The sequence below is a fragment of the Piliocolobus tephrosceles genome, chromosome 18 (assembly GCF_002776525.5).
Source record: "Piliocolobus tephrosceles isolate RC106 chromosome 18, ASM277652v3, whole genome shotgun sequence".
NCBI lineage: Eukaryota > Metazoa > Chordata > Mammalia > Primates > Cercopithecidae > Piliocolobus > Piliocolobus tephrosceles.
In genome coordinates, this window is record NC_045451.1 from 28,642,734 (window position 1) to 28,656,978 (window position 14,245).

At 36.7% G+C, this 14,245-nt stretch overlaps 1 protein-coding gene across 1 annotated transcript in view; it reads right to left on the minus strand.

Moving 5' to 3' along the window:
• Nucleotides 1-14,245, minus strand: part of DCC (DCC netrin 1 receptor) — a 1,259,004-nt gene that overhangs the window by 9,808 nt on the left and 1,234,951 nt on the right. The window contains exon 28 of the mRNA XM_026455168.2: nt 473-615. Coding sequence (XP_026310953.1) covers nt 473-615 — 143 coding nt within the window. The remainder of the gene's footprint in view (nt 1-472; nt 616-14,245) is intronic.

Consider the following 14,245-nt stretch of genomic DNA (forward strand, 5'->3'; position numbering starts at 1 on the left):
AAGAAGAAGAAGAAGAAGAAGAAGAAGAAGAAGAAGAAGAAGAAGAATGAGTAGTTATATAGTCTTAATTATTTCCAAGAATGCTAAGGTATTTCTTCCTTTTGAAAAGAAACACACACACATATCCATGTGTATATGTACATATATATATATATATATATATATATATGTGTGTGTGTGTGTGTGTGTGTGTGTGTGTGTGTGTGTGTGTGTAAAACCACACATTATGTAGCTATCTGGTCGTATTTCTAAGACTGTCCTTAGGAATCAACTTTTTACATAAGTATGTCTCTGACATATTTTTTTTTTTCATAGCTTTTATTTCCTCTTCATATTTAAGTGCAGGAAAACAGAAGAACAAACAACAATAAGAACAACAATGCCCTGGGGTGGCCTGGGGTGAATGGACAGTACTCATTGGTTTAAGTCAATCTGTCCCTTGATGAAGCATGAATTTTAAAGATGTCCTTACATTGACTGAATCCTCTGTTGGTTTGTGGCTCTCCTCAGACACTTCAGGGGCTGTTGGCACACACACAGGAAGCAAAGGGGATCTTGCTTTTCCAGCCAACCCAAGGGAGGCTGTTTTCACATGGGTCTTAGGAAGAGTGGGCCCTGAAATAGAAAACACAGTGATGAAAGTAATGTCGAAAACATTCTGCAGAACATGTTCTCAAGTATATACACCATATCCAGGAGATTGGCATTGATTTTAGGTTATTGCTCATTCTATAGTGTAAAGATGAATCCTGACACAAAGAGTGGGCTCGTTTTATTTCTACTAAATGGAAGACAAATTCTGATTAGGCTTCTCCAGATGCAGCTTCACTAGCCATATGTAATTGCAAGTAGATTCCAAATCACGCTGTGAAAAGTTACGTTGGAGCTCTGGACTGTTCATCACACCCTATAAAGTGTCAGGCAAGCTTATTTGGTGCCAGTCTCTGCTTAGGGCCGAAAGCCCTGTGCTAAACCACTGAAATAAGCCCTAAGTTGCATAGCAGAACCAAGGAAGATTTGTGGAGTTAGAAGAGCTGGTTCATCTGGTCTACAAATGAGCATAAGACATTAGAATAAAATAAAATCCATCATGGCTAACCTGATAGACTATCATTTTTAATTCTATTTTGGAACAAAAAAAGATGTAATTCTGTTCTAATCTGTACGGCTTTTGTCAATAAAAGACATTCTATTGCTCATGAAAATCATTTGAGGCACTGCTGAGTATCTAATAGATGATATTTCTGTCTATTATACATAAGGGCTGCCTTTTTGGAGGGAACTGAAATTTGCTTTATAAATTCTGCTTAGCTTGTAGCACTAATACAACCTCGTCGCTATAGCTGAAAATAAAGCTTTTACAAAGGCTTATTGAATGAGCTAGTACATCTCACACAACTAAGGGGTTGTGTCATTCTTAGCATTGTAACCAAGAGGTCAGCAGAAAAGGTATTACAGAAAGCCATGAAAAGGCAGTGGCCGCAGTTCTCTTCTATCAAGAGAGATGACATTTTAGTCTTAATGGTTCTAATGGGGTCCTATATTTTGCCAAGAAAAAGTTGTTTGGACTACACTTTAGAAAACAAAATTCTAGCTAATAAAGCTCAGAGGTTACTCTACAATCAGATAAATAGGAGTCATCTGTTCATTGGGAAGGAAACAATGAAAATAATAATAAATAAATCTAATAAACTAGCAATCTGCTAGGTGCTGGTCACTAGAAATGATAAATCTTGACATAAGCATCTTTTCCCATACCATGACCTGACATGAAATTTCTTCATATTTATACTTTTCACTCTTGAACTTTAGGGATCAAAACTCTGCAATTCGAGTGATATAAAACTTATGATAACATAAGAGGATGATATTCTGTTCATGGTACCTCTGATGAGAAGCGAAATGAAACATGAATTGTTTTCTTAAGAGTGGAAATAATACTTCTGAGTGCCTACAAAAGTATAGATCCATGCCAAGCATTTTAGTTTCATTTTGGACAAAATAACATGGTGAGGGAGAATTTGGGATATCACAGTAAGTCCAGTCTGCATTCCGATCTGTGCAATTTCTTGTCAAGTAAACCTGTCTTGGCCTGTTTTTCAACTGTAAAATAGGAATGATACTAGTAATTTGTTAGGATTAAATGAGATTATGTATTTAAAGTGGCTGATACTTAGTAACTTTTTCAAAGAGGGCTATTCACGCTGTGAAAAGTTGCCTGGGAGCTCTGGACTGTGGTTCATCACAGTACAGAGCCTGTGAAATGTCAAGGAAGCTCATTTGGTGCCAATTATAGTTACCAAATGAGGGCTATTTTTAATATTAATCATTTTATTATAATATCATATATTAATATTTTTCAAAACAATCCTGCTAAGTATTTGTATTCTCAGTTCACACATGGGGGTGCCAAAATAAAGAAAAAGTAAAAAACTTGCCTAAGTTCGCACATTTAGAAATGGGCAGGTAGTATAAGAGTTCGCACCAACATCTGTCTAACTCCATGGAGCAAATGAAGGATGATCACTAGCTTGTTGACATAGCCCATCCAATTACATGGGATTTTTGAGGAAGCAATATACACGAACATGAAATCTAGTTCAAGAACTATGAATCTGGGGATAAAAACTCCTTTTTTTAAATCATTGTTTCTCATAACTATCTTGTAATTTAAAGGGAAAAGCAAAATAATCAACTCCAGCGTTGACTTAAAATACTGTATTCCAATATTTTTAAAATATATACAAACATAAAACTTGCTGTAAACATCATACCTTATAATTCTTTTGCTATGCTATAAAACAAAAACACCTTTAAAGTTAAACAGAACTATGAAATAGTACAATTTGGATTATAATCATTAATTTAATATGATAAATGAGATTGTTGGGCTAAACAAAATTACCATATGATACTGTTGCTATGTTACAATCATTTTGGGTTTGTCATATATGCCCAGTTTTCATTATGAACATTTTCCTTCTTTTTTTCATTTATTCAACAACTTGTTTTCTTTATTTTTAATCAACAAGGAAAAATAGTATATTTTTATGGTGTAAAACATAATGTTTTGATACATGTATATACATTATGGAATGGCTAAATCAAGCTATTTAACATATGCATTACCTCACATACTTATTTTTTTGTGTTGAGAACACTTTCAATCAAATCTTAGCAATTTCTAAGTATACAATATATAGTTACTAACTCTAATCACCACAATATACAATGAATCTCTTGAATTATTCCTCCTTTCTAACTGAAATTTTGTACCATTTGTCCAACATCTCCTCAATCCTCTCACCTCACAGCCTCTGATAATCATAATTTTACTATTTATTTCTTTATTAATATAAATTTAATACTTTTATCCTGCCTCCCCCTTTTTTAAATTATATTTTAAGTTCCGGAGTACATGTGCAGAATGTACAGGTTTGTTACATAGGTATACATGTGCCATGGTGGTTTGTTGCACCCATCAACCCATCATCTATATTATATAGCTGTCCTAATGCTATCCCTCTCCTAACTCCCTGCCCCCTGACAGGCCCAGTGTGTGATGTTCTCCTCCCTGTGTCCATGTGTTCTCATTGTTCAGCTCCCATTTATGAGTGAGAACATGTGGTGTTTGATTTTCTGTTCTTGTGTTAGCTTGCTGAGAATGATGGTTTCCAGCATAATCCATGTCCCTGCAAAGGACATGAACTCATCCTTTTTTATGGCTGCATAGTATTCCATGGTATATATGTGCCACATTTTCTTTATCCAGTCTGTCATTGATGGACATTTGGGTTGGTTCCAAGTCTTTGCTATTGTGAATAGTGCCACAATAAACATATGTGTGCTTTTGTCTTTATAGTAGAATGATTTATAATCCGTTGAACATATACCCAATAATGGGATTGCTGGGTCAAATGTTATTTCTAATTCTAGATTCTTGAAGAATCACCACATTGTCTTCCACAATGGTTGAACTAATTTACACTCCCACTAACAGTGTAAAAGCATTCCTATTTCTTCACATCCTCTCCAGGATCTGTTGTTTCCTGACTTTTTAATGATCACCATTCTAACTGGTGTGCGATGGTATCTCATGGTGGTTTTGATTTGCATTCCTCTAATGACCAGTGATGATGAGCTTTTTTTCACATTTGTTGGATGCATAAATGTCTTCTTTTGAGAAGTGTCTGTTCATATATTTTGCCCACTTTTTGAAGGGGTTTTGTGTTTTCTTCATGTAAATTTATTTAGGTTCTTGGTAGATTCTGGATATTAGTGCTTTGTCAGATGGATAGACTGCAAACATTTTCTACCATTCTGCATGTTGCCTGTTTATTCTGATGATAGTTTCTTTTGCTGTGAAGAAGCTCTTTAGTTTAATTAGATCCCATTTGTCAATTTTGGCTTTCGTTACCATTGCTTTTGGTGTTTTAGTCAGGAAGTCTTTGCCCAAGCCTGTGTCCTGAATGGTATTGCCTATGTTTTCTTCTAGGGTTTGTATGGTTTTAGGTCTTATATTTAAGTCTTTAATCCATCTTGAGTTAATTTTTGTATAAGGTGTAAGGAGGGTTAAGTTTTCAGTTTTCTACGTATGGCTAGCCAGTTTTCCCAACACCGTTTATTAAATAGGAAATCTTTTCCCCATTGCTTGTTTTTGTCAGGTTTGTCAAAGATCAGATGGTTGTAGGTGTGTGGTGGTATTTCTGAGGCCACTGTTCTGTTCCATTGGTCTATATCTCTGTTTTGGTACCAGTACCATGCAGATTTGGTTACTGTAGCCTTGTAGTATATAGTTTGAAGTCAGGTAGCGTGACGCTTTCAGCTTTGTTCTTTTTGCTTAGGATTGTCTTGGCTGTAGGGGCTTTTTGGTTCCATATGAATTTTTTTTTTTTTTTTAATTTCTAATTCTGTGAAGATTTTCTAACTCAACAATAGGCATGACCTCATTCATACAGGGACTGTAATGTCAGGTGGTCTTCACTGGATGTGAATGGTTTACCTCTACTCACACACCCACACACCATTTTTTTAAAAAAACTTCTGACTATAACCATGGTGTTCCTGGTGCCATGTTAATTGTAAACCCAAATAGGAAGTCAGCCACTAAAATCCTTGGCAGGGAGTTCCTATAAAATCATCTTCCAGATAACGCAGCATGTGAAATTCATGTTGATATTTTAGGTTATTATTTAAGTGAAAGCATAAAGTTTAAAAAAGAATTCACAAAGTTTAAAAGCTTTAAAAAGAGGCATAAACCTTGAGAAGGTATCTCCCAACCACGTATTTTGAATTGTGTTGCCTGAATTATGTTTGTATGCCCTTCAAGAATGCTTGCAATGTTCTGATTAAACCTGAATTTGTAATAGCTGTATTGTTACAAAGATGTTTCTCTTAGTACCTTCCAGAAGCTAGCTCTTATCCCTTCCCATGTTTAACACAGCAACTGCATCTTAAAAATTAACATTTGTCTCTACATATTTTTTTTCATGTATCTTGTACTTATCTTTGACCTAGACTCCCTTAATCATAAAACCTATTTATTTTATTTTAAATTTTTCATTTTAAAAACTTATTCAAGAAATTCAGCTACTTCTGAAAATTTATAATCTAACACGCAATCAAATACATGCAATGCATGTTTAACATATTTTGAAAATCAATTCACTCTAACATAGGTATCTACAATAAAAAGTGAAAGGCATTGGCATAGCTTATTATGTAGGAAATCCAAGTAGGGCCAGTGCATGTTCTGTTCTAAGAAACATAAAAGTAAAGATTCTTTTAGAATATACCAGACTGTTGTACATAATTCCATAACATGTACTTCATCACAATTTTTTTGTCAGTTTGACATGCAGAGAAATGAATTCCTAGGCATAGCCTGTGGTTATCATGATGGAAATGTTCTTATGGTGTATTTTCTTCCCAGAATTCCAAACACTTAGGTATATTGCCCTATGTGTATCATACTGCATCAGCCACACTCCTATTGTTACAAAAGGACATGGACATGACTAAAGAGTACCATCAATCAAACTCATTAGAAAGTTCACTATAATAATTGATTTTCTCTAGTGCCCAGGCAAGAGTTATACATTTCAAATGTACTGAGTGTTGAACAAATGTATAAGACATGGTGAGCCTCACAAAAGGAATCGAAGAGACTGTCTCGGCTCAAAGACCACACGGAGTGTTTAAACCTCAGATGATTACCTTTTCTCAAGTACTATTCACAGAATCACAGAAATTTAGAATGCCAGTACCTCAGGGGTTCCTGGAGCTCATCAAATGACCTTCCTTTTATTTTGTTGAGGAGAATACTGAGGTCCCTGGAGATCAAGGTAGAGTTAATTTCAATAAAATTCTAGTAGAGGCAAAGAATTTAAACAGCCTCCCAGAGTTCACTGTCAGCAGGATTTGACTGGGACACTCTATGGCCTTAAATATTTTTCTTTCCGTTCCCTGAAAGGGCAATTAAAGAAAAGAGTATAAGGGAAATTTCCCAGGAGAGATTTATTAACAACTAATTAGGCAATTGTGGCCTCAAAACTGCCCATTAGTTAAGGAGAATAAATGTTTTGAAACCAAGATTTCCATGAAAACATCCTTTGTTGGAAGGCAGACACCATGTTCTTGGTTGTACGTAACTCCATCCCTATATGATATTTGTATTTGTGTAGATTCGGTGTTCAATATTTCAAGCCTGTGCACTGGTGAAACCTGGGTCCCTACAAGCTCACCAAGCAGTGCTTTTTCCTTAAGTACTCATAGCTCACCAAGCATAAATGGCTTCCTTCTTGATTTTCTGGTCTGCGTCCCTGTTCTTTCATGGGGCTATGAGACATATCTTTAATCTTTCACCCTGTGCTTGAGACCTGATCAGTCACCTTCCCAGTCTAAATTCTCAATCCATCTTCTACACCATTTAAACCAAATGAACATTTTTATATAAAATAATCAGTTTCCTGATATGGACTGATTGAAATGGTTGAAATATGGTTGAAATGAAAAGGCAGTATAGTCATCAGACATGTGGATTAGTGAGTGAGGCCTGGAGCTTGGTCCAATCCAAACAGGATACTTGACACCATATTGCAGACTCTCACCTGCCAATGGACTGATTGCTACTGTTGGGAGACCATTTGTCCTAATCCTCCATATTAAGCCTTCTTAGATTTCAATTACTTTGACATTGAAATGGGGCATTGCCACACTTCCTGGGAGACTAACTGATTTTTGTTTTTACACTGCTTTCAGAAGCCAGGTTTAAAGCCCACTTTGTTTATGCAACCCTGGCCTCACCAATTCTTGGTGACTCCTTCTTGATAATGGACTGCCTTGAGAGCCTTTGATGTGCCTGGCAGTGTTCTGACTCACTAGAAGAGAGCCACCATCCTACCCAAGAACTAATGGAAATCATGGCAATTAGAAAAACAAAAAAACACACAGAAAACATATTACTTCAGGATATCAAAGTGCTGTTCTTTAATGTTAAGAAATGATAGAATTTTTGATGACTTTTTCTATGTTGGTAGATCTAGATTGTAGCTATAGGGAAAGCTTAATATTTATTTATTCACTTTGGAGAACAACACTTAACATTGACAATTGGCCTAAATATGAATGCTTTTCATAAAACTTCTATGAGCTCTATCAGAAACATATATCAAAGGAAAAAGAAAAATTAAAAGAATCTCTTCCATGGTTCCTAGCTGTTAATATAATCTCAATTTTGGAGTCAGGGTCCTCTGGGATCTCTCCCAAATATGAAAATTGATTTTCAAAATGTAACTAAAAAAAAACCTACCTCATTTTGGGAGAGGGAGGTACTCAAGGCTGGGTGGGAGCTAGTGAGAAGAGGATCAGTACTGGGGATCTGAGAAATTGGAAAAATCACCTTTCATTTTGCATACAGGTCTTGAAAGATGAAGGGTTTCCCAATCTGAAGTCCAAGCTGATCTATATTATTTTTTTTTTCAACGACGGTAAACTGTGTGTGACCTATACAACGAATTCCAAGTATTTAATGAGTGCTCAAATAAATATCCAGATACTAAGGAAGCATTTTAGCCTAGGACCTAGTTTTGTGATCTTGGCTTAATAGTCTAATTTCTTTGGATTTTGGGCTCTTTATGTCTATAAATGTAAGAAATTTAATTTTTAAGTTTTAGCTATAAAAATTGCAATAATTTAGTTTTAAACCAGTGCTTTGTAAAAAATAAATGTTCTATCATTATTTTCTTAAAATTATTAGTGAAAAGCTACACCAACAATTAAGGTTTTATTGCTTTTGCATTTCAAACAGATATTCTAACTAAAAATAAGTGGTATTACGTTTCTGAGGTTAAATGATCCATAGCTAGTTAATTGAAAAATTTAAATTTACGAATGCTCAGTCTGAAGTCACTGCAGAATTTCCCCTATCCAGGGTGCATGTTGGAGAAGTTTCAGGCAACCCTTTGGTGGAACACTGGCTGTTGATGTGCTAAGTAAATGTTCTTACACTGATATACAACTAATTAAGTGAGCATCGCTTTGGTTTTAATGTTATCTCCTCAGCAGGACCCACTAAAAGGAAAAAATAAAAATGAGCTGGAGTTCTGAGATGGGCTAGCAGTATGTATCAGGTGCAGATGAGCAGCCTCAGCAGGAATTTACTGTTTTAAGCTTCATTTTCACAGTACAGTTATTAAACATTTCATTTACTCATTAGGTACATAATATATGACTGCCAGGTGCAGACTCCTGCTAGCATCTCTCTGCAAAAGATTTTCCCATGTAAAATAATTTTTGGGGGTGAGAAAAATTAGGATGCAGCTGGAATGGACTGAAAATGTTCACCAGGATCAGATCAGAGGCCAATGCATAGCATGGTTTTGATTTCACTATTAACTCACATCTTCCCCACTGTTTCCTATTTCCTACTTCATTTTCCATTCCTTCACCCTTAAGAACAAAGTTAAAAAGGTTGGTTTTGAAGAAGCCTGGGTTCTCACCTCTACTTTGTCTCTGATACATTCTGGGAAGCCAGACAAAATGAAATGGCCTCTGTCAGTCTAGTTTCCATGTGAACCAGAATATTATTCTTACATATATTTATTATTAACTAACTAGCCTGTGTTTGGGTTATCTAGGGGCAGATATAGAAGTGTCACACAATCATTTATACTTCTGACAGGCAAGGAGCTTTTGAGGGTATGGGAGAAATAAAAAATATGTATGGGAAACTTTGTGTAATTCTCTACCTTTCCATCTTCAACAAATATCGAACAAAAAGAGAGTAGCTACATTTACTTAGACACAATAGCCTCAGGCATCCCTCATCAATGATCGAATTTCAAACTATAAATTTTGCATCAATCTTAAGACATTTTAGTCTACCCTGTGAATTGTACTTTAAGGGTGATAAACATCTCTAAATGCCACTTCTGGGAAGAGAAACATTGTGTTCTTCTCCCAACCTTCTTATTTTTCAAAAATAAGGGAAACCAAACAGACTATTTGCCCACTGGGGATGTGCTGATGAGGTGCCCTGCTCCCCTCTCTGCTCCTTTCTTCTTCTCCCATTGTAAGACAGGGCTACTCTGAGTCACAAGTAACATAGCTTTCATTGGCCACCTGTCTGTGAAAAATGAGAGGAAAGGGTTAATAGTGACCATTAGGTCACTATTTAAGTTTTTCAACCTGATTGGGCTTGGCACTGGACATTGACATTGAAGACCCTCTGTCCTTAAACTTCACAAGAGTTGCATTTGTTAAGCACACAAGGCCTGACTTCAGAAGTCCCAGCCACCTCTCTAATGTTTCAGTTTACAGCTAGCGGGCCCAATATTCTTGTAGTCAGGGAGGGAGGAAGAGGTCTTCCAACTACTGCTACCATTTTCCAAAAGGCTATGATTCTCTGCAATCCTTGATTCCCATCTGGTTATCAATACCTTGTCTCTATTATTTTTATAAACTAAAACCTAGAGAGAGAAAGGGTAAAACAGGTACCTTTTGTCACACCTACAGGTACCTAAACTACAATAAAACACCTTTTCCTACATTTCTTTAAAATAGACCTTTTAAAGCTACCTTATTGCTCATGCCTTGGGGACAGGAACATCAAAGTTCAAAGAAGATAAAGGACTTGTTCAAAGCCACTCAGCTCGTAAGTCAGGCTTAAATTATATGTTCTTTCTTGGACAAAAATAAAAAATTCTCTAAGGTAGGCTTTGATAGACAGCTGAGTGAAGCAGACAAGACAATCTTAGAGGAGACGAGGGTGAGAGTGAGACAGAAGGAGAAGAGACAGCAGGTATAGTGTAGGATGGTGGCAGGGGGTGATGGAGGAGGTAGAAAAAAGAATGGGAGTAAATCAGCATATTCCTGCTCTCTTCTCTATGTTGATCCCAGCTAGACATGTTCTGATTTAAATGGGGAGTCAGTATAAATATAAACATCACAGCATCATGGAAGTGAAAATTTCTGAAGTCTTGGGAAATAATAACAAACATAGTACTTGGCTTTAGAGCTTCCTTAGTTTGAATAATGCAAAGGGTCAAAACTGTCTTCAAATATCTTTCTTGTTTTTTCACTCCTTTCTCTCAACTCCTCTTTAGCACTATCCAGCCTCCTCAAACACATACTCTTTTGACTTACAGCAGTTTATACCCAATAAATGATTTATGATAATATCTTCTGGGAAATTATATAATTTGAACTTCCTGACTGCTCAAATAAACATTTATTTTAATTAGCTCCCATTCTCTGTGATTTAACATTATCACTATCCATGGATTCACTTACCCTCCTTACCACCAGAAAAAAAATTAAAATTTATGTTACAGATTGCATATGCTATTCACCCTGGTGTGACACTGGCTGAATGGGAAATTTTTATTAAACATTGAGTCATTGTTTGGGGAAATGTGTGTGCAGGCCTTAAGTCTCTGCAGGAGGTGCTTTTCAGTGTACCACTTGAGGGGTGCTAAGGACAGGTTATCATGACCCCCTTCAAATGACAACACATCTCAGTTCCCCACAGGGGCTCATCTTTTGGAGAAAACATATCATGGATAGCAGTGGACCTGATCTATTGCTCTTCATTTAGGCAATAAAAATAAGAGATTGCTTCAGAAGTGGGACAAATTTATAAATACTAATTTAACTAATTCCCTCATCACATGTTGAAAAATGTAAAAAGCCTCATGTGTTTCTATGAAAATGAATAAATTTTGTGAACTTTCATTTGAGTAGAGCACAGGTACTCAGCTTTTGGCCTCAGATTCAGAGAAGTTGTTTCAGTACAAGGTTTTGGAACTGGTCTTGAAAAACAAACAAACAAACAAAAGAAAAGCAGACATTGGTTTATGTTCCACAGGTGAGCTAAATTGAGGGTGATGACAAAACAGCAGGTCAAGTGGTTCTTAACCTGTTATAGATAATAATTTGAGACAGTAATGAATGCTATGAACTCATTTGCTAGAAAAATGTACAGGCACACCCACAGAGAAATATCCATTTAATTTCAAGTGAGTTACCAAACCCGCAAATTCTTCCATAAACCCCAGGTTAAGAGCATACAATCTGTTCAAAATCCAAACTACCTCACACTCTAATCTGTAGAGAGTCAGCCTCAGCATAAACTGGAATCTTTTTACCAATTCAGAACCTCAGGCTCTACTCCACATCCGCTGAATCTGAGTCTGCCTTTTCATAATGTCTGCAGGTGGTTCCCAGGCACACAAAACTTGAGAACCACAGCTTTTGATAGCCCTGTCCATGGTGAGCTTAGAAGTAAAGATTCATATCTCAAATCATGTTTGAACATGACCCATACTGTAACATGCTTAATAAAAACAAAATGTGTAATTTTTTCTGTGAGAAGACAAAGGCATCAGTAGTGTTTTACATGTACTCAATGAGAAATAACCTCTTTTTCTCACTTTCAATAGCTTACTTCCTACTCCTCACTTTCTTACCCCTCTTTGCCTTGTTACTGATGCTCTTTGCAGAGAGTTCATGCAGGGAATAGCTACGTTGGAAGTTAGAACTGGGATCTAGGAAACTCCGTAAGTTTTAATTACATTAAATTGGTCAATTGTGAGGAGCAATTCAGGAGATGCAGTATTTATGAGAGAGAAGAAGACAGGTAGTGACCGCCTAATATGTACACCGGTTGGATATAAGGCCTTGCTTGGGACCTATCCTGTTTTTTTTTTTTTTTTTTTTTTTTTTTTTTTTATACTTTAAGTGCTAGGGTACATGTGCATAGCATGCAGGTTTGTTACATATGTATACTTGTGCCATGTTGGTGTGCTGCACTCATCAACTCGTCAGCACCCATCAATTCATCATTTATATCAGGTATAACTCCCAATGCAATCCTTCCCCCCTCCCCCCTTCCCCCTCCCCATGATAGGCCCCAGTGTGTGATGGTCCCCTTCCCGAGTCCAAGTGATCTCATTGTTCAGTTACCACCTATGAGTGAGAACATGCAGCGTTTGGTTTTCTGTTCTTGTGTTAGTTTGCTAAGAATGATGGCTTCCAGCTGCATCCATGTCCCTACAAAGGACGCAAACTCATCCTTTTTTATGGCTGCATAGTATTCCATGGTGTATATGTGCCACATGTTCTTAATCCAGTCTGTCACAGATGGACATTTGGTTTGATTCCAAGTCTTTGCTATTGTGAATAGTGCCACAATAAACATACGTGTGCATGTGTCTTTATAGCAGCATGATTTATAATCCTTTGGGTATATACCCAGTAGTGGGATGATTGGGTCATATGGTACATCTAGTTCTAGATCCTTGAGGAATTGCCATACTGTTTTCCATAATGGTTGAACTAGTTTACAATCCCACCAACAGTGTAAAAGTGTTCCTATTTCTCCACATCCTCTCCAACACCTGTTGTTTCAGGACTTTTTAATGATTGCCATTCTAACTGGTGTGAGATGGTATCTCATTGTGGTTTTGATTTGCATTTCTCTGATGGCGAGTGATGATGAGCATTTTTTCATGTGTCTGTTGGCTGTATGAATGTCTTCTTTTGAGAAATGTCTGTTCATATTCTTTGCCCACTTTTTGATGGGGTTGTTTTTTTCTTGTAAATTTGTTTGAGTTCTTTGTAGGTTGTGGATATCAGCCCTTTGTCAGATGGGTAGATTGCAAAAATTTTCTCCCATTCTGTAGGTTGCCTGTTCACTCTGATGATAGTTTCTTTTGCTGTGCAGAAGCTCTTTAGTTTAATTAGATCCCATTTGTCGATTTTGGCTTTTGCTGCTGTTGCTTTTGGTGTTTTAGACATTAAGTCCTTGCCCATGCCTATGTCCTGAATGGTACTACCTAGGTTTTCTTCTAGGGTTTTCATGGTTGTAGGTCTAACATTTAAGTCTCTAATCCATCTTGAATTAATCTTCATATAAGGAGTAAGGAAAGGATCCAGTTTCAGCTTTCTACTTATGGCTAGCCAATTTTCCCAGCACCATTTATTAAATAGGGAATCCTTTCCCCATTTCTTGTTTCTGTCAGGTTTGTTGAAGATCAGATGGCTGTAGATGTGTGGTACTATTTCTGAGGACTCTGTTCTGTTCCATTGGTCTATATCTCTGTTTTGGTACCAGTACCATGCTGTTTTGGTTACTGTAGCCTTGTAGTATAGTTTGAAGTCAGGTAGCGTGACGCCTCCGGCTTTGTCCTTTTGACTTAGGATTGTCTTGGCAATGCGGGCTCTTTCTTGGTTCCATATGAACTTTAAAGCAGTTTTTTTCCAATTCTGTGAAGAAACTCATTGGTAGCTTGATGGGGATGGCATTGAATCTATAAATTACCTTGGGCAGTATGGCCATTTTCACGATATTGATTCTTCCTATCCATGAGCATGGTATGTTCTTCCATTTGTTTGTGTCCTCTTTTATTTCACTGAGCAGTGGTTTGTAATTCTCCTTGAAGAGGTCGTTTACATCCCTTGTAAGTTGGATTCCTAGGTATTTTATTCTCTTTGAAGCAATTGTGAGTGGGAGTTAATTCCTGATTTGGCTCTCTGTTTGTCTGTTACTGGTGTATAAGAATGCTTGCGATTTTTGCACATGAATTTTGTATCCTGAGACTTTGCTGAAGTTGCTTATCAGCTTAAGGAGATTTTGGGCTGAGACGATGGGGTCTTCTAAATATACAATCATGTCATCTGCAAACAGGGACAATTTGACTTCTTCTTTTCCTAACTGAATACCCTTGATTTCTTTCTCTTGCCTGAT